The sequence below is a fragment of the Haliotis asinina genome, chromosome 12 (assembly GCF_037392515.1).
Source record: "Haliotis asinina isolate JCU_RB_2024 chromosome 12, JCU_Hal_asi_v2, whole genome shotgun sequence".
In the NCBI taxonomy this organism is placed as follows: Eukaryota; Metazoa; Mollusca; class Gastropoda; order Lepetellida; family Haliotidae; genus Haliotis; species Haliotis asinina.
Window position 1 is genome coordinate 20462106 of NC_090291.1, and position 21119 is coordinate 20483224.

Consider the following 21119-nt stretch of genomic DNA (forward strand, 5'->3'; position numbering starts at 1 on the left):
ATTTCATCATTGATTACATGCATTTTTACAAACAACCAAACACAACAATGTTCATTTTTTAACCAGAAATACTTAAGTAATGTTAAGGTACCAAATAATATACATCATGAGTCTAATAAATCATTTTATAATTTCAAAATCACTCATGAATGAGCTAGGGTTATACCTAAAGGTGAAGAAATACCAAGATGTTTCACAAATCCAGTTGTTGAATTACCTGGTAACAAAGTAGCCATCATCAGATGTGAGGTGGCAGGCTGAGAGATGAAGATCCTCTAGAATACATCCATCCTGAAGTCAGAACAACACATCATTACACATCACATAACACCAACAAGGGTGGTAACATACAAGTCGGATAGTTGCATAATGGCATCCTCCACTGGCCCTCACATCACAAACTGATACATCATTCAAACACTTGACTGACTTCAGGTTCTCTTGATGCCATTTCATGTTGTTATTTCATATTCTTTACTAAATTTACCGTGAGAGATGTCTAGTGGCAGCACATGTTCCTCTGCTGAGGACACCACCACAAATCAGGTGAAATTGACAAGTCAGACTGCAGACACAAGGTCAGCAGTTAGAATCCTGAGTTTCTGGGGCTAAAATAACTTTTTAGAGGTAATTAGCAACCTTGGTTGTATACTCCCCAGGGAGTTGAGCATGAAAATCAAGTGCATGAAGCTCCAATGATCATTGTATATATACTATAGTGCCATGAACATTCACTTGGAGGGTGAAATAACACTTGATTTTAATCAGATTGATCTATATATACATATGGAAATTAATTAAGCAACACCAAATTCAAAGACACATAAAAACTTAACAAAGTTTAACGAAGTAATTTTGATGATTGATTATTCAATTTTGATGTATTGACATACAGCATGAGCTTTTCATGGGTTGATATGACGCGCGTGAAGCTTGCACAGCGCACGTGCATTGCTTTAACCTCAACTTTCGAAAAATGCACTTTTTCCCTGGGGTGTTTACAAGCGCAGGTTGTCGATTGCATTCGGTTTTTCATTCATTTCAATGTCATGGCACGTAGGAAATTATCAGAGGCCACTCGTTGGCAAATAATCGGCATGAGGAATGCTGGTATGTCTCTAAGACAAATCGGGACTCAAATCGGACGACATCATTCCATAATTTCAAAACTTTTGAAAAAATACCGGGCCACTAATGAAGTTAAAGACCTGCCTAGACCAGGAAGACCCAGGAAGACCACAGTCCGGGAGGACAGAGCTTTACTGAGACTTGTACGGCGCAGGTCCTTCGACTCGAGCTCTCGGTTGAGACAGGAGTGGCTTCCAGGGAGACCCATCTCGAACAGGACTGTTCGGAATCGTCTGAAAGCTGCAGGATACCGGGCAAGGAGGCCAATCAAGCGACCCAGACTGTCTCCAGCCCATAAGGCAGCCCGACTGGCCTGGTGTAATGACCGTTTGCACTGGAACATTGCCTCTTGGAGGAAGGTCCATTTCTCAGATGAGAGCCGGTTCTTGCTGCACATGGTGGACGGTCGTACTCGGGTCTGGAGGCAGAGGAACACAGCAATGGCTCCACGGAACATCCAGGAGACTGTGGCCTTTGGGGGAGGTTCCGTTATGGTATGGGGGTGCATTTCCATGAACTGCAAGTTGGATATCATTACCATCCGTGGCAACCTTAACGGTGTTCGTTACCAACAGGAGGTTCTTGACAGGGCTGTGGTACCTCATTTTGAGAACCATCCTCTGGCAACGAGACCCATATTTATGGACGACAATGCTAGACCTCACAGGGCGCATGCTGTAAATGATTTTTTGCGGCAAAATGCAATTGACAGAATTCCATGGCCTGCCATGAGCCCTGACCTCAACCCCATTGAACATTTGTGGGACTTTATTGGCCGTCGTGTGAGGCAGAGAGACCCACCAGTCCATAATCTCAACGAATTGACGGCTGCCCTGCATGAGGAGTGGAACAGGATCCCCCAGAATCAGATCCGGAGACTCATCCAAGGAATGAGGAGGCGTCTGGAATCGGTGGTGCGTGCGCAGGGAGGACACACTAGATATTGATGAAAGTCGGTGTGCAGACTCTCAGATGACTGTTCTTTCTTTCCATGTGACATTTGTGTTAATACACCTGACAACAACGTCTGTGGATGAATAGTAAATTGTGTCCATTTTTTCATGAATTTAAGACAGTTTTAAGAATTTGGATTTCGTTGCAATAAAGCAAAGTCTTGATACTTTTTCCCTTTAAGTTGTTTGTCAGAGATCGTCTGTTGAATAAAAAAGTGTCAAACTATATCAACCCGGCATATTTTGATTGTCAGAACACTTCAAAGTTGCTCCAATAGAAAAAAATGGGGTGTTGCTTGATTAATTTCCAGGTGTATATAACAAACTGAAAATTCAGAAACACAAACTATCTGTCCCTCATAAGCGGATGCTTTCAGTCCCTTGCAAACTGCAAGGGTTTAATGAATTCTTCTAAGGAGACAGATGATCTCAAGTCTCGGGCAGTCGGACAGTTTCTCTCCACATATTCCTACGAATCACGAATGTACAAATGGTACACCTGGCAGAATACCTGCGTTAGATACTGCTGCAGATGAAGAGTGAGATGACTGACGCTAGTGCCAGCATGTGTCTCAGACAGGTCTAGGGTTGTCATCCGCTGGTGATTGAGGCACTTCAACAGCTGCTCCAGGCCCAGTGAACCAAGTCGATTCTTGGATATGTCCAGCTTTTGCAGATTGGACGCTGAAAATATGACCAATAAATTTCGTATCAATCTTGAATCATTATAATGTTATGACTATCATCAGGTATGTATTCACACAGAACCCACCTTGCATGGCATCTGCAAGCACCAGTCTGTTCTGGGAGAAGAACTTTGCTGTCAGCTGGCAAGCAGACAATGTGAGGTCAGTGAGAGAAGGGAGACAACTCAGTAGGGTGGCCAAACAGCTGGTAGAGTTATCTCCTATGGGGTTGTGTGAGAATGCCAAGGTTACAAGAGACTGAAATTGATATAAAAAATGCATGTGTCAGACTAACATGCTCATAAACTATTTTGTCCTGATTACTATTTACATTGGAATGCATGAAAAAAATGTAAGAAGTACAACCCATGGCTAATAGATCAGAAAACTGGTATAATACTCAATTTTGGAAATCTAACAATCACAAAGAAATAAGTGAAACAAGACACTATAGTGTCTCTGGGACAAAGAGCAAACGCTGGAAAAATTTAAACATCACATCATAACTCTCAAAAATACAGCGTCTGCTTTGAAAACATTTGCAATTTTTACCCCATGGGCAGACAGTATTTTACATTCAATGGTTTTATTATGATTGCAATAAATCACATCTTGTGGGAGTTTAAGGTAGAAAACCTTGTGCTTCTCTCAATGCATTATATAGGCAACATGGCATCCAAATATGTGTCAATGACTTAAAGATCTGTCAATTCCAAAATGTGGAATACTTTTAAAAGCTATACTGTTTGTTTCATATTTAATATGTGCAGGTTTCAAAAGCATACCACAATCTTGGAACATATCTGCGTAATTTGTGATCTTCCTTGTCCCAACACTGGAAAAAATAATATCACTACAAACTTCCATGTTCCCTATCTGATCCTACAGTCAGTATAGCCCAATTTTCAATCTACCTGTACAGGCCTTCTGCCCGACTGGTTTCCTGCCTGCAGTGTGTCGGTGAAGGTCTTCAGTCCAACAGCTGTGATATTATTCCCACACAGATTCAGATATGTTAGACCAGGCAGGGAACACACTGACTTGGACAGCGTGGACATTCCATTGTCACCAAGACGATTGCCTACAGCAGTATGTATACTTCCAATCAAAATCACTTGATACCACGGAGAAAAATTAATGGTCTGAACTAGGAAATTTTCTCTGAACAAGTAAAGTCTGGTAATTAAAAATCACAATATTTCTTTACAGCGATGTTTATGAAATCAGAAATATCAATGATCTCATAATTTCATGATTGAATTGTCAAAAAAAATGTTATGGGCACATGGCCTATGGTTTTGCACTAGACTTGAAAGGCAAAGTACATTCATTCAATGTTGCATATCAGAGGACTTCCAGGAAGGTCATATTTCCTAGAATCAGATTCACATATATTATTTAAATTTATCTTCATCAATGATTCAAAAAATGTAATTTTCTGAATAAAATTAACACTTTATACTTATTCTGACTCATGTCTCCCTCTCCTAATCCCTTGAAGTTTCCTTCTTCAAAGGAGGACGTACAATGTTGCTCACCCACAAGTACCTTAACTTTCTTCTATATCTGTGCACCAACACTGGTCACATGTTCGGCTATAATTGTCACTCTCTCTGATAAATCGTAGCCCAAACACAAAGATTTTCTGGGAAATCCAAGTGACATGAAAAGGAGGTTGGGAAGGTTGACCTCATGAGTCAGGATAAGTATAAAATATCAATTTTACACAGAAAATGACATATTTATCCTTATCCTGAATCATGCTTAATTGCTAATAGTATCACCACTGCCAAACACCATCTCCTCATCGACTGCCTGATGCTTGTGAACACATGGTTAGGGATTCTGTGCCATTGCTCTTGTAAGGCAGCACCAAGTTCCTGAAAATTCTGAGGTTGGCTCCTAAGACCACAATGCCTTCTCCCAAGTGCATCCCACACATGCTCTATTGGATTAAGGTCAAGGGACCTCAATGGCCAGTCCATGATTCCAGCGTTTTGAAGGAAATTTTGTGTCAACATAGCGGTATGCGGCCGAGCATTATCATGCTGCAACTGTAGACCTGGACCATGAACCGCAATGAAAGGAACGAGTTCAAGGCTGAGCACCTGGTCGCGGTAAGCAGCAGCTGTGAGGTTTCCATGTATGACCAGAAGTCGGGAACAGTTGTTCCCACAAAAAGCACTCCACACCATGCAACTTCTGCCATCGAATCTGTCGACTTCCTGTACACAAAATTGGGCATACCGTTCACGACGTCGTCTCCAGACGTCCACAAATCGGAGGGTAAACCTGGATTCTTCGCTATAGATGACTCGATTCCAGTCTGTCTGGGTCCATCAGAGGTGATGTTGGCCCACAGCAGACGTTGACGTTGATGAAATGGCGTCAATATTGGCCCATGATATGGACGTCGAGAATGGAGATTGGCAGCCCACAACAGATTTCGAATGATCTGTGAGGTCTGTCACAAGTGGACGACCCTACCTTGGGCGATCAGGAGCGGTGCCAGTTTCTTGTAGACCTCGCCAGTCATACACAGTATGATAGTTGCATCCCATTGCTCTTGCGACGTTAATAACTGATCTTCCCGCTTGCAACATCCCAACAGCATGTTCACGCTGCACATTTGACAACTGTGGCATTTAAAGTACCGTTAGAACAGTGGTTTAAAAGTGTTTTTTCAATTCTTGAGGCCCGTGCAAAAAATGATTTGACACTAACGTCATTTGCATGACAAATGGATGGGTTTGAGTGGGTTTTGCTAACGTTTTTCTAGAGTCGAAAGATAGGGATCCCATTTCGGATACATAGATGTATTGTCACAGAAAATATTCATTATTTTTAAAAATTACATTTTGTTAAGTTTCTTTTTTGGCTCAGTATATGTATAAGCTTAACGATCACTCATGCTAGTCTGTCTGGATGTGCGCATGGACTCTCAAACAACCACTTCGATTAGTGAAGATACCAACCAGTCATGTGATAAGGGTGAGCTATGTTAGCATCTTTGAGGAACAATTAACTGTTGTGCTACAAGTGGGACGAAATGGTGAATGCCTGAGACATCCTCCGAGGCAGTGTCTCTGAGATAGTGGTTTCCAAACACCATATCTGATTTCCCAAAACAGCCCTCCATGATTGCTGTAACTGAGCAATTTCCATGTAAAGCAAGGGTAAAAGCCAGAGCTCTCACTTCGCGTGGATTGGAGGCTTGTGATGGCACAAAGTCCTGCTGCTTTATATACTTGTAAAATAACAGTTCTCATCCAGACAGACACTGTTGTTCATGAGATTTCTGTAGATGTCTCTGCAGACAACGGAATAAATAGACACTTAAATTTCCGACTCCTTGTTCGTGTCCATTTTACATAAATCTTGAGTGCTCTGACTGGACACAAAGATAGATGCTGTATATCATGCACTGTAGATAATGCTGAGACATGTCAGTGTCTATCAGATTGTCCTTGCAACTGATTTTTAACAATGAAATCCCAACATAGTCCCAGGTGTATAATATCACGATTTGTGGAGTTGAAACTAGTTCTCACAAAATCCAGTGCTTGAATTTGTGCAAAACCTTCCACCGCAGATAATACCATTGTTATATTACCAAGATGTTGTGCAGCAATTTCCATACTTCCTTCATGTTGGTGTAAGCTGACTGTAATAATCGGGTTCCATGAAATATGGTGCACAGTGACCATGATACTTGGCTCCTTAAAGGAGTAAGTTCTGCTGTTGTAGGTGCCAGATCTTCTGGCATTAAACCCCAAACATTCGTATGCTCCTTCTACATTTAGGTCTAGGCGTCGGTCTAGTAGAACAATTCACATTTTCCTAATGCGTTCAAGCATGTATGCGCACATGCTCTTGTGAAGGATCTAAATCCATATTCAATGATGACGTCCCCAAACTCAAACCGTAGTGTCCTGATGAAGTATGCAGGGAACCCTTCCTGCTACAGTAAATCTCCATGTGTTGAAAGACAGGATGTGTTGATGCTGATACTTTGTCACAGTATGGATATCCGTAGATGCAGGCCTGCGTTGGTATCCCTGTCCAAGGAGTCATCTCTGCAAGTGAACCTGCGAGTTGTCCAAAAGGGTTCATTGAACATCGTCCCTACACCGAACATTGGACGGAAAATCTAAATCCAGTCCATTAGTTATACACGAAGTTACTTCCTCATCGGAGAGAATTACCTTTTTTTCGTCATCCAAGAATCTATCTAAGGAGTCATGATGATGAGTATCGCTGATCGATTCCCTGCATGGTATAATCATAATTTACTTCCCTTCACGCAACATCCATGTGTGAATCCTTGCGTGTATCTTCCAAGCATAAATCCTCCATGTGTAATTCCAATCCGCATCTTCTAAACATATATCTCAGGCACCTTCCATCCTGCGCGAACCTTGAAAACCATAATTCCTGCGTGCACTTGGCGAAGGCCTCCTATATCTGCTTGAAAATTGATCCAAGCACGAATCCTTAGTACGTAATTCCTTACGTTCATTATCTACACTTATGTCCCTTTGTGCACTATCTTTCCTGCCCAAATCTTCAAATTGGTAATCCTGGCACGTATTAGGCAAAGGCTTCCCATATCTGCGGAAAGATTGATACCTCGTTGAGAAATCCTCCTGTGGTGAAGAGTACATGCATGCAGCTGTAGGTGTTTACAAGGGTGAAGTAGGGTGAAGATGATATATAATGTTGTCGTTGATGACAAGATCGTCTGCATGGAGAATCTTTTCTACTGTGATGTTGATAATTTGTAGAATCTCCTCCTTGGAGAACTACTGTTGAGCCAACATTCATGAATGTATCCTGACTCAATGGGGATAATCTATGAGAACATAAACATTTGCGTATGTCCTCTTCAACATATAACTGGGTTTGAGTGTCAGTTCATGAGCGATGGCAGTCGCCACAGGTGCCTTCGTGGCAGACCTCTCTTCGGCGAAGCATCAATCCATTAACGACCTGTGCATTGCGTGAACTGTTCCATGAAGAGTCCAGGATCAAAATCCTGCGCTGAACATGTAGACCTTTGTGAAGATAAGTATTCTTCTGAGGATACCAAGGTCTCCTCTGACCTACAATGTAGGTGTGTTGTATTGGCAGAGTTGCCATCCTTCATTGAAAGTGTGTGCGCCAAAGGCAAATCATCCAATGATTTATGTCGCGGAAAAGTTGCAGTAGCAGTCCTTGCCTTCATGCAGGTTGCAATCTGTTGGCGAGAGGTACTTCCGGCAGAAGTATTTCATCAAAAATTTCCCCTTCACCCAGAGGAACAAAATCCTGTGTGCAGGATCGAGCCTCCGTAGTAGCAGATGATAACATCTTCATCTGCGATGAAGAAGATTTAGACCGCTTACTCTTTAATACAGAGGATTCCCTCAACGTAAATCTCTTCTTAGCAGGTGCAGCACCAGTCACCAAATCAGAGTCACGCTTCTGAGACACGCCCGACATGTAACTAGAATTACAAATATCAGCGGTAGTAATCAGCATACGGTTCTTAGCACAATCATTCGCTTTACCTGACATGACTGATGGATAGTCTTATCTTGTCCCTTGCAAATCTAAGAATGCCAAACAAATAGATTAAATTCTTCTGATGATAAATGTTGACAAAGTTCACAGTGGACGTTTAGAGCACAGACCGTAGGGCAAGATGGACATAATCAGTGTGGATCCGCCACTGAAAACTGGTATCTACAACTCAAACAAGTTTTCATCAAAATGTATGAACCATGATTACATGATTACGTAAATTATACACAAAATGTTTACATCATACAAAGAAATATAGAGACTGAAAACCATATACAACAACACTTGGTTAAAAGTCACAAAAAAAAAGAAAAAAAAAAGAAAAGAAGAAGAAATAAAACCAAGAGAAAAGTGGTGTACAGGGACCCCAAGTCACACACACAACCTTCCTTTTGGGCAAAGAAGGAGAGAATGACAATCATGGCCGGTCATGTGACCAATAAGGGTGCCAAAACATAGAAGAAAGGGAGGGTACTTGTGGTGAGCATGTTTTACACCCTATGAGTCAGGTTAAGGAAGTATGCATGGCTTTCTATCACTGGCTACCAAATGACTTACTCTGCAGGTCGAGGTGCTTCATGTTGTTCTGCCCCTCCAGGGCGCGACAAACAGGGTGTATCTGGGTGGACCTCAACGCTAGACTCCGCAGAGATAGACAGCCCGTGCTGTCACATGACTGCAGCAGGGTGACGATGTTCCGATACTCCACTTTAACACAAACATGTAATAGAATTAAACTCTTCTGACTCTCCACTAGAACACAAACATGTAATAGAATTAAACTCTTCTGACTCTCCACTAGAACACAAACATATAGAATTAAACTCTTCTGACTCTCAACTGGAACACAAACATACTACAGCATCATAAACTGAGACCATTTTTTCATCTCCCTAAGGCACAAGTGATTACTGATTGTAAAATATTGAAATAAATACAAGAAACAAAATCTTGGACTAACTGAAGTGCAATCTAATGAACCAAATAACAATGAGCGAGTCCACTGAATCAGAAACATCTTGGTCATATCAATACCTGTTAAATCTTTTGTTTATTTGTTGTTTAATGCCGTACTCATGATTATTCCGCCTATATGGTAGAGTTTTCTAAATAATCAAGTCTGGACCAGAAAATCCAGTGATCAACAACATAAGCATCAATCTATGCAACTGGGATATGATGACAAGCAAGTCAGCAAGTCTGACCACCCGATTCTGTGAGTCACCTCTTATGACAGACATGGGTTGCTGAAGACCAATTCTAATCTGACTAATCCTCTTACCTGCCCTGGTCAGCCTGCAGGCCTGCATGTATCTCTCATGTAGAGGCTGCATGTCCCAGCTGTCCACCACTGCATCTACCTGCACACAGTGTTACAAAATACCTTACTTACTTCAGGATGACTTCAAGCACAGTGCCATCTACAGTAGACCCTTATATAAAAAAAATTGTATATCACAATTAGATATGACATTTCATCTTGTCTGGGTATTTTTTAGAATGCTTAAAAAATATATTTTTCTCAAAATTGATTCCCAGAATTGGCTCCATAGGCACTGGTCATGTTTTATGCTCCCTATGCTACTTTTCAATCAATGAACAACTTGATGAACAATCAAGTGGTTAACTAAGCATACTGAACAGCAAAAGAAGTACTAGAGTTTTTTCTTCAAGTTTTTCAATAGGAAACATAAATATTAACATTTACTAATATGAGATTATATTTTTCGAAAAGTGCATTCCTTTTGCTGTTCTGTGCAATTCATTTTCCCATTCTACTTTTACTTCTAGACAGTACTGAATATAATGAAATACAAATTGTACTGAAATGTTCAGAATTTTACAAGTTCCATCCACTGACACTTCCTCCAAGAAGAGACCATCACATGTCTACAAGTCGTGATAAACAACTTCTTACCACTTCCTTGTTACTGAGAACCATACACACAACATCGTCTGGCGACAGGATCGCACCATCGCGAGTCCTCAGTGTCACCAAAGGTTTCTTCTGGTGAATTTTCTCATACCGTCGAGCTACATCCTGGGCCAGCCAGGAAATGCTCTGATTGCTACAATGAAAACAATCAATCAGTGTTTTAATGTAGTGTGTCTGCAAACATACAAAGTTTTACCTCGTATGGGTATGGGCAATGTCACATCAGACAAGGTAGATGGTAACTTTCTGTGCATTATCTGCAATTTTAAGCTAAGAAGCAGCAATACAAGACAATACAGAGCATCTGGCATTGTGCATGATTCTGTGTTAGTAACTTTCAGAGCACAATCTGTGATTTTACTTAAGAAACATAAGATATATATAAGATACTGCACAACTGTCACTCAAAATAATTGACCTGGAAATCTTTAAACAACAACACAAGGGAGTTATCAAGTCAGAAATCACTTTGATCAATCATTTGTGGTTTTCAAACAAAGGGCAGCCACTTTCCAGCAACATCTTTAACCACACTTTATCTTCAATATTGATGCCTTTGATTTCAAACATGTGAATATAACTTACGCATCTGGGACTGGAACCAACAACATCTGACCATCAATAGTGACCTTGAGTCTCATGACCCCTGTGGAGGTCAAGGCCTCACTCTGATGACTAGATGAAGGAGGACAAGACATTGTTGAGAACCCATTCTGAGAAGGTTCAAACTCAATGTTTTCTGTCTGGTATATAGAAGCACTGTTTAGTGTACTTCTGTTTTCCTGAGTGGTAAAGTTTGTCAACTTCATCTGCCTCGGCTTAGACTTAGTTGAGAGTTTTGATCGATTTGCTAAGCTCGGATTCTGTATGATACCGTCATTATTAACACTTGAACCTGACACCACGAAATCATCCGTAAAATCATCAACATTTAGCACATCAGGGTTTGATGGAGCTGCTTCCAACAAGTTATCACTGGCTCCACTATCTTCATCAACATCATCAATCACAAAACCTTTCCTTTTGGACATATCACATTTTTGTCGTGTTGAATCTGCTAACCCAGACTTCCGTGACCCTGAGGTTGAAAACACTCCTCCAATATCCAACTTCTTCCTTTTCTGAGGCTGAATGTCATCAATGAGCCAGTCATCGCCAACAAAGTCATCTGCATCAAGCAAAGCACTTGAGTCTGTGTGACTCTTGGGAGTGACAGAGTTATGATATGCTGGTCCCCGAACAGCAGCTCTTTGAGATGCACTACCAATACCCGTCATGGCATGGCGGTAGTTGTCTGTAGCACTTCTGTGTGGGCCCAAGTCCTCGAGGCGAGGATTTGGGTAGAATTCCTGGTTGGCCGTTTCAGACAGGACAGCCACTTCCTCATCACTAAAACACAATGGCTCTATGTAGTAGCAATACAACATCTCACACAATATCAGAGTTGGGACATTCCATACCATGTCATATGACAATGAACTTTCACAAACATTAACCAACCAGTGAAATGACTGAAAAGACCTCACCATTCCCCAGTCAGAAATAAGAAAGACGGCTACTATTTCAGTCTTAAACTGGTGACTCAAAAAGAAAATATATTTTGGAATATCTAGTGATGGCCCTGAATGACAGCATTTCCCAGGCACTATGGAACATCGTCTACTTCAAATGTTCATCCAACTGAACCATGGATAGACAATTTCAGCAGAATCATCAAGCTTGAAACTGTTCTTCAGAATACTCTGCATTGCCATTTTGGAGATCGCATTCTTAACAAACACTTATTGGCTGTAACTCTCTCCATAAGAAAGCAACTCAAGCTGGAAGAAAGGTTGTTCCAATATAATAGGATGTCGTGTTTAGAAGTAACAGTGGCTCAGTTATGATGTGATTACATGTTTGATAATATTTACTGGTGCCCTTCCCCAAGTTTTATCTTATTTCAGATAAAATATGATTAAGATGTTTTCAAAATAACATACAGGGGAATCAAAGACAGTAAAAAGGTATTCTATGAAAACCTTAGCTCACTAACCTGTTGCCTCCTTCACTGTCTGAAGTAATTACAGCACGGGATGACTTACTGAAAAAATAAATATTTAGAAGAAACTAAGAACTATTGCTCAAAACGCTGTGAAAGATGTCAGTTAACATGACCAATAAGTATAAGTCAGGCTTCAAATATGAAACATTTTCACCTGCCACCAGTGGAGGTCCTTTTCCTCTTGACTGTGACCTTGACCTCTGGAAATGTCTGACTTTCTCTGCTGCTGTCATCATCATACAGGTCAAGGGCAGCTGGAGGTCGTGACTTGTCTAAAGATCTAAAGTTAGACCTTGGCATCTGACCACCTGTAATACAAGAGTGGGTGATTGTCTCTGTGTTCCTCTAAGCATTATTCCACTGAAATTATATTTACTAAAAGTATCAGAACTGATGCTCAAACCTGACTCTGAGTTCATCAGCAGAAGATTATTAAACCAATAAAATATCCAGAAAAACATCATCCTTTCTATTAGTTTCCAGTAGGACACAAAGATATTTTTTGTCAAACCATTGATGCTGATTGTTATAATTGTGTGTGGCAGGTGTCTGGTTATAAGGTGTGCAGGGATCAAGGTGGGAGAATAATTTCATAACATCAATAAGTGGCAGAGGCATTTCTAGCACAGCACCATTAGGTGTCACTCCACACAAGATTAGAGATAGCTCCCCTCACCTTTCATCCCATCTGACAGCATGGCCTCCACATGGGCGTATGACAGCATCACCTCTCGGCTCAATGTGTCCTCACAACGCTGATACCAAGCTCGCAGGCAGTCAAGTGCTGTTTGACCCTGAGGTAAAGAATCGTTTTCTGATATAAATCTATATCAATTAATCTGGGACACCAGAGATGGACTTCACACATTGTACCCATCAGGGGAGTCAAATCTAGCATGATGAGTGGTTGCTTTAACAACTAAGGTAACCCGGAATGCCAAGTGACACAAACCTTTTGGAGAAAATTACAAATTTGGCTTAACAATTCATTCCCTCATCCATTTCACATTTGGTTTGGTACTCTACATCGAAATATATTACTAAACCACATCATCTTTGCAGCCAAGACACTTTTACATATGTAGTATTAAGAATATACCTCCCAACATAACTTCATTTACAAAAACCCTGAAAGAAATATTCTTTGTCGAGAAGCATATATGCCAAAAAAATAATAAGATAGAACACTTCAATCATTAATGGGGCCCTCTCTTCCCAGTACTTGGATAAATTAGAATGTATATATGTATCTGTCTTGTACCACCTATATCAACCTGTATATGTCTATTATCATAATGTCAATATAATATCAGTACATCCATCGATATGTACCTCTGCTTTGTACATGACAAGTAATCACATGAATCAGTCAAAAAAAAACAACAAAAAAACTAAGGTAACCCACCACCCAGTATCAGTACATCGACATTGATCATACATGTATTAATATGATACACTAGTGTTAACCATTCAAACTCCTTCATCGGTTATGGTTCACACTTGGAAAATCGCAAAGGGTGTCCATGTTTGTTGGTTGGAGAGGTTTAATGCGTCTATAAAATGAGCTGTGAACAATTCTATAAGATGGCAGCTTGTAATCAACACTTAAAACCAGTCCCTGGTCTGCAGTGTGTGCGGAAAGCTGCATCTGCATCTAAAAGCATCCGTATTAGTTAAAAGATGAAACAACTCTTAAATTTCTGAAAAAATGGACAAATGGCAATGCATGAAATGTGGGTTCATTTGCTTAAGGCAAAATTTGGGACACTATCAGTCTATTATGTGTGAGAGTTATCTTACAAATTGGTCATCAACTAAGTGAGTGAGACAGTGAGTTTAGTTTTACGCCACACTTAGCAATATTCCAGCTATATGGCGGCGGTCTGTAAATAACAGTGTCTGGACCAGACAATCCAGCGATCAATATCATGAGCAATGATCTGCACAACTTGGAACTGATGACATGTGTCAACCAAGTAGGCAAGCCTGACCACCCGATCCCGTTAACTGCCTCTTACAACAAGTGTTGCCACTAATATGGCAATGTCCCTCCCCACATAATCACTATTTCACTACTATTCACATTTTCTTCTTGCTCACACACAAGATGTGTGAAATGACTGGTGTCTGGATAATCACCCAAAGTAGGCTGTCAACAAAATCCAAAATAAACTGTAGAGGTTTCTGATTCAATGATTATAGTCCTCCTTGGGGTAAATATAGCATAGCAGGCCATTCCATCCTCATACTGAATGACTGTTGAACCCCTCTGAGAAGCCAGAATTGTGTCTGCAACTGATGCAGGAATTCCGCTTGCTTGGACAGTGGACTGCTGCCCAAAATGAGGGAGATGCATCTGTTTGAACTGAGACGGATGGAATCAGGGTGTCTAGAGAAAAACCCCTGGATAAATTCCCGATCTCCATCCAAGACCGCAAATGAGGAAGTGCCCACTCAGGACTCTTGAGTGTCACCTCGTAACTCTCAGAGTGAGACCACAGCTTAGGTAGAGAATGCTGTATACGGTGCATCCTCAGGCGTGCACACCACATCCACTGTCACAGTCATGTTGCCTAGCAACCGAAGCCATGTCCAAGCTGACACCCAGGACGACTCGAGAAGCTGAAGAACAGTCCTCTGGTCTTTGATGACGAGGAGAGGAGCAAGGGAGGCAATCCGGAACAAGCTCTGATTTCTTGAGATTGATATCCAGCCTAGTTTCAGTAGGATATCCATCACTTGATGTGTGGAATTCATGTTTGACTGCAGGCTGAGTGCCCTGAGCAACCAGTCCTCCAGATACGAGTAACAACACCTGCCCCGAGACCTGGCTAATTGAGCTGGAATCAACATCAGTTTGGTGAACATCCTTGGCGCCTTGGAGAGCACACAAAACTGGTAGCACATCCCATCTAGGAGAAGCGAAGGTACTTCATGAGCCAATCCCCATTCTCAATACAGTAGAAAAAGGGACAGGGGTAGAAACAGGAGGAGCAGGGGCCTCCTTGATGACCTTAGCCTTTTTAGGAGCTGACTCAGTAGGCAGCTCCAGACCCCTTGTCTTTTATGTGTGAATGCTTAGACAGGGGATCCTGGGCACCCTGCCTTAATTAAGATAGTGTAAAAAAAATGAATCTGCTCTTCTTTGGGCGTCAATACTGCACAAGGAACCCATCCGCCATCTATACCAGCACATGGCAAGCCGACAGGGATGGTTATGAGTTACAACAAAAGATGAAAGAAAAAATTCAGAAACTATCTCTAAATTGTCGGGGAAAAGAGAGAACCATCCATACAGTAGCTGTTTCTGAAGCATTCACCTTAGCTCTAGTAGGAATTCAACAACTCTCTGGTCGATATGGATGTCTTGCCGGTCAAATGACAGCATGGAAAGTGAGGTACAAGGTTACAGTGTAGAGTTACTTGCTCTTGGCTGTTGGGGGCCACCGGGGCCCTTCAGGTATTGTCTCACCACACAATAAAATATTTTTTTGTTCTGTAAATATTCGTAGGGATTTAAAATGGACATTTAAATGCTTACAAGTACCCCAAGGAAGAATATATGAAAAAGAATGAGGACATTGGTTGAAATGTTTTATGAGATACTGCGCTAACATAAGTTCAAAAAGTTGACAAAGTGTCATGTTCACATTGATGTCTGCCTATTTCCCCAGTGTAGGCTGTCACGAAATTTGAAGACATTTGGTTCAACAGTTCATCAGAGTTAACAAGAGTTTGAAGTGGTCAAAGACTCAGGGGTACCTTGCTGAAAATATGCTGCCCAGATCAACTAGTGTCTGTGTAATTCCCCACTGTAGTCTGTCCCCAAATTTGAAGACATTGGGTACTACAGTTCGTGAAACATTGTTAACAAAACTGAATATATAGTCCTCCATTCTGCATTCCAGCATAGGACAACCCTGGATATTCACAGTATTATCAAGTAAGTGTGAGTATATGTAACCACATACATATTTCACAGTGAGTGCCTTCTTGATCACCCGCCCTGTAAAGATCTGGGTTAGAACTGATCTTCAGTAACTTAAGTTTGTCGTAAGAGGTGAGTAACAGATCAAGTGGTCAGGCTCGCAGACTTGCTTGACACGTCATGGTATCCCAGTAGTGTAGATCGATGCTCATGATGTTGATCACTGGATTGTCTGGTCTAAACTTGATTATTTACAGACTGCTGCCATATAGCTGGAATATTGCTATTTCACAACCAAATAACCAAACTACAAGCAATAAGCTATAACATGAGACAGCTGTCAACAGCTGTGTCATCAAAAATGTAAGATAAATATTCCAAGCTGATTCTAGATTCCTCTCGCCTCCGCATACATACATCATCATCCTTGTTGTGGATATTGGCCCCGTGTTGCAGAAGGATCTTTATGACCTCTGTGTTGCCGCAGTTGGCTGCATCAATGAGTGGAGTGATCCCACCACAGTGCTTGCCTCCTCGGTCATTGACAGTAGCGCCATGCTCCAGGAGGCACTTGACCACTTCGTAGTGATCATGGTTGGCGGCCTCATGCAGGGGGATCCATCCACAATAGTCCCGGGGGTTCACTGGATGGCCCTAAAATTCAGACAAATGATTCTTGTAACTGGGGAGAATGAGTATCCATGAATCTCGATGGGGTAGGGTTTCTGAAACTGATTGTGATACCTGTCTTGACGACTACATGAAGAGTCAAGCACCCATCACTTTCTAAATTATGAAATATAGGGAAGAGGCAGGTCCTTATTCCACCAAGATATACTAGTGCTGAGACAATGATTATGATGAAGGTTATATGCACTGCTATAATTGTGCTCAGAACAATTTGGCAAATGAAACCCTGGTTCTGATTCTGAAACAATCTTCTATATTGTAAACCGGAATTATTCTGTGCCTAGAAAATTCTGCGTCAGTGTATGCCCAGCCTGTTGTGCAATGTGTTATTTTTGTGAGAGTAGTAGGCTTTACAGAAACAACATTGTTATCTAAAACTGCTTTGCTTACTACGATCAAAGAGACACAGGTCATTTATTTATCCCTTCGATCTCCACAGTATCAAATCAGTGGAACCTAACTAACGTATGTTTGGGGTTAATCTATCCCTTTTCACAATGTCTGAAAACACTTACTACATCTCAAATGACCTTATTTTATCAACAGAATTTGAATTATATACTATGTTTTCACAATGTTATTGAAAAAAAACAAACTCTCATGCATCAGTAACAGATTCACATCACAGCTGTCAAAGAGCAAATTAATAACTAAACACAAAGAAAAAACTGAAAAATAAAATCAGTAACAGTACTCATAAAAGTTGTCAAACATACATTACAACTTACTATTTCCATCTTTTTTGTGAGATTGTTTAATGTAATTCAAGTGTGACATCTTGGCTTCGAACTTCACACTCGGGCACAATATTTAATGTGAAAATACAAGCCATGAAACATTGTCACATCATATAGCACGGTATGCCTACTAAGTTCCATAATCTACACACTGGTGTCATTTTTTGCCTGACAAGTTCAGAATAGCATGATTTTACCCAGAATCCAGAAATTTTCATTTACGAAGACAGTAACCACTGTCAAAGGTCATGCGTATAATTCTGACCAATCACGATCCTCGCAGCAAATAGAGGCAGAAAAGCGTGTTTAGAAACCAATCTTAGTACAATAAAATCACTTCTTACAATTGCCAAAATACCCCACCAAGGGTACACTGGTTATGTTCAGAGCTTTCAAACGATACCCGCCATCAAATGAATTGCCTCACATGTTATTTGTATGAAACTTCCAAAATGGAGGTACTTCCCGCTGTTGTATCACGTTACCTAGTGGAAAGCCACTAACATCGGGCAAAAGATGACACATTTGAGAAAATTCTTATGATACGTAAATGGTTGACTCGTATTGAAAGAGTATATATTACTACACCAAGAATTTTTTGCGTGGGGAAGAGAAACGAAATATTCGCAAAATATAAAGTGACACAGAATATATCCGGGTTGCAGTACATATTTTGAACAACCAGATTAACTTACTGGTACTTACTTACTTACTTTCAAAGGATACCAACAAGGACAAAGTGTAGAACAATGTCCAGTACCAGTTGACCATATTTCTAATCTCAAGACAGCTGACCGTGTACATATTGTTAATACCCTGTATTACACAGAAGGAAGCAACAGTCAGAAGCCTCACCTACCTTCTCCAACAGTGTTTTGACTTTCTTCAGATTCCCCTCTATACATGCTCGGTGCAGTTGTGTCTCTCCCTTCTCATTCACCTGCAACACAACATGGCTATGTAGTGAAAACCAATCAGAAACATGGTCATATGAGCGTTATACACAAAGCAGTCAATAGCCTTGATAGATTTTCAAACAGGTGAGATTACTCAAATACTGAGCATGTTACTGCTAAATCCAGTAATTCAATACAGACAGTTGTAAGACTGTAGACCTAAACATCAGTTAACAGTCCATACAATGATGTACACAGGATGCATCCATTACACAGGCAGGTTTAAGGAACTATGTGAGTAGTTACTTTGGGTTTTGTCTGTACCCTCCTCCTGATGGAACCTGTAGTGCTTGGGGCAGACAACTCCTCATCAGAACAGTCTGGAATTTAGAAGACATGTTAGTTAACTTTGCTTTCAGTAATATTCCAGCTATCTCACGGTAGTCTATACCAGACATTCCAGTGTTTGATATCATGATCAACTGGGATGTGATGGAATTCATCAGCCAAGTCCGCACCGCTGTCAACCTGACACTGTTAGACAAAATAAAGGTTTGAAGAAGGTAACTTCTTCCATTGCACCTTTCAAATCAGGAAATTGGTAGTTGGTTCTCAGCAAGATGCTCACAAACATCACACATCGTTTTACTTTGTAAAATGTTCATGTTTTCTTGGTATTCTATGAACACTCTTTGGATGTTTCGCTGTAATCATGGTCAACCAGGTGCCAAATATATGTCATATGGATCCATGAGTTTACATATGTGTTTCATGCACCTTAACTTAAATTGTCATTACTGCCACTGTAGCTTCAAGGATCAGTTACCTGACTCTGTCAACTCTGCGATGCTGAGGTTTCCATCCTCCTCTGACTGCTGGGTGTCCACCTCCGAGTCAGACAACTCATCCCCAGACGATATGCCATATTTGTTCCTCAGCTTGAGGAGCTTGTCTTCAGTCTGCTGCTGGTGAGTCTTCTGCTTGAACACCTTCTGTACTTCCAGCAGGGACTTCAACACCTGAATCTGACATTGCACATACAGATGACACACAACCACTACTGATGCTACCCACTCAGTTTATGTCTCCCAATAGATCAAGCCCCAAATACGTACTTTCCGTGGATTCCATCACATCATTCCACACAGGCATTTACAGTAGTACATTGATTGTAACTCCCATACTTTAAGAGAGACTTAAGACAGTGCTAAGATTTCTCAGTGACATGAGCCCAGGTCAAAACAGGAATCAAAACACATGTGTGACCTGACTGTCAACAATCACACTCCAGCTTTGCATATTGCTGCACATGCTTTATTTTATCCAATAAATACAAACTACTTTGACATTCGGTTTAAAATATGTTTTGGCTTTAATAACATGTCTATCATTCATCAACTGCGATCTGTATATTAAAGCAGTTACATTAATTGTAATGCTTAGCATTACAGGAACATGACCAAATTTGCTTTTTATGATAAATGTAACACTAGAGAGAAAGCACTGCATGTATGGAACCCTAAAACCTGGCCCCATGTACAGAGTTATCTGCCCTTACTCTTTCACATTCTTTATACAGAAATGTGATTGAACAGCAAACCTTTTGTGTTCACTCTCTATCACAAATTTCAAAGAACAAAAGTAAACTGTGCACCATTGTAGTGGATAGTAATAGGTTAAGATCACAATGAAATCAGGTACCACCGTAAAGAAACCATCTTATTCTTAAACATCGGGTTCATCCAATTACCCATTCATATGATTTATTCACTATAACTCTGACTAGATTGTCAAGTGATAAACACAAGGATTGTACATACAAATGTTCCCATATCTTCACAAACCTGTAATTTCCTATTTTTAGCTTTCCTTGCAAACTCAAAAGCTGAGAGGTAGCACTGGCTGATCTTTTCATAGCTGGACCCTCCAAGCTCTTCCGCCTCCGCAATATTCAGCCAGGTGCGACAAATCTGGACAAATAAGCACAGTGTTCGCAAACACAATCTATTTCATGTTCCTTGTGTAATACAGAGTGCCACAGACACACTGAGTACAACACATGGCTATTTCACAACCGGTGGAAATATATCTATGCTACCAGACAAAATGTCACAGACAAGAGGCTTCTACTTACCTGCTCTGGGTCATCAGTTCGACAAGCCAGCTCCTTTTTGTAATACTCCACAGCTTTAGCAAACTGCTTGTTATCAGCAAAGGTTTGTGCCAGTGACACATAGATTGGAATCCTCTCCTTCTTACTAATCAGTAACTGTTCTCCACATGCAAGCTGTGCAAGAGAAGTAAACCATAACGTTTAGAAGTACCTCTTAGAAGTGAGTGAGTGTAATTTTATATCACACTCAGCAATATTCCGGCTACATGTATATGGCAGTGGTCTGTAAATAATTGAGTCTGGGCCAGACAATCCAGTGACCAACAACATGAGCATCAATCTGCGCAATTGGGAACCGATGACATGTGTCAACCAAGTCAGCGAGCCTGACTACCCGATCCCATTAGTCGCCTCTTACAACAAGCATAGTCGCCTTTTATGGCAAG

The 21119-nt window shown here is 40.9% G+C and overlaps 1 protein-coding gene across 2 annotated transcripts in view; it reads right to left on the reverse strand.

Moving 5' to 3' along the window:
• Window positions 1–21119, reverse strand: part of LOC137258196 (tonsoku-like protein) — a 32326-nt gene that overhangs the window by 1622 nt on the left and 9585 nt on the right. For both annotated transcript variants that reach the window (XM_067795776.1, XM_067795777.1), the window contains 17 exons: window positions 20695–20847; window positions 20405–20530; window positions 19387–19585; window positions 18867–18940; window positions 18524–18604; window positions 16655–16891; window positions 12986–13103; window positions 12464–12617; window positions 12301–12348; window positions 10851–11654; window positions 10248–10398; window positions 9612–9690; window positions 8888–9037; window positions 3682–3848; window positions 2854–3025; window positions 2593–2765; window positions 218–291 (listed from right to left, as the gene is read on the reverse strand). In XM_067795776.1, the coding sequence (XP_067651877.1) occupies window positions 218–291; window positions 2593–2765; window positions 2854–3025; window positions 3682–3848; window positions 8888–9037; window positions 9612–9690; window positions 10248–10398; window positions 10851–11654; window positions 12301–12348; window positions 12464–12617; window positions 12986–13103; window positions 16655–16891; window positions 18524–18604; window positions 18867–18940; window positions 19387–19585; window positions 20405–20530; window positions 20695–20847 (2960 nt within the window). The remainder of the gene's footprint in view (window positions 1–217; window positions 292–2592; window positions 2766–2853; window positions 3026–3681; window positions 3849–8887; window positions 9038–9611; window positions 9691–10247; window positions 10399–10850; window positions 11655–12300; window positions 12349–12463; window positions 12618–12985; window positions 13104–16654; window positions 16892–18523; window positions 18605–18866; window positions 18941–19386; window positions 19586–20404; window positions 20531–20694; window positions 20848–21119) is intronic.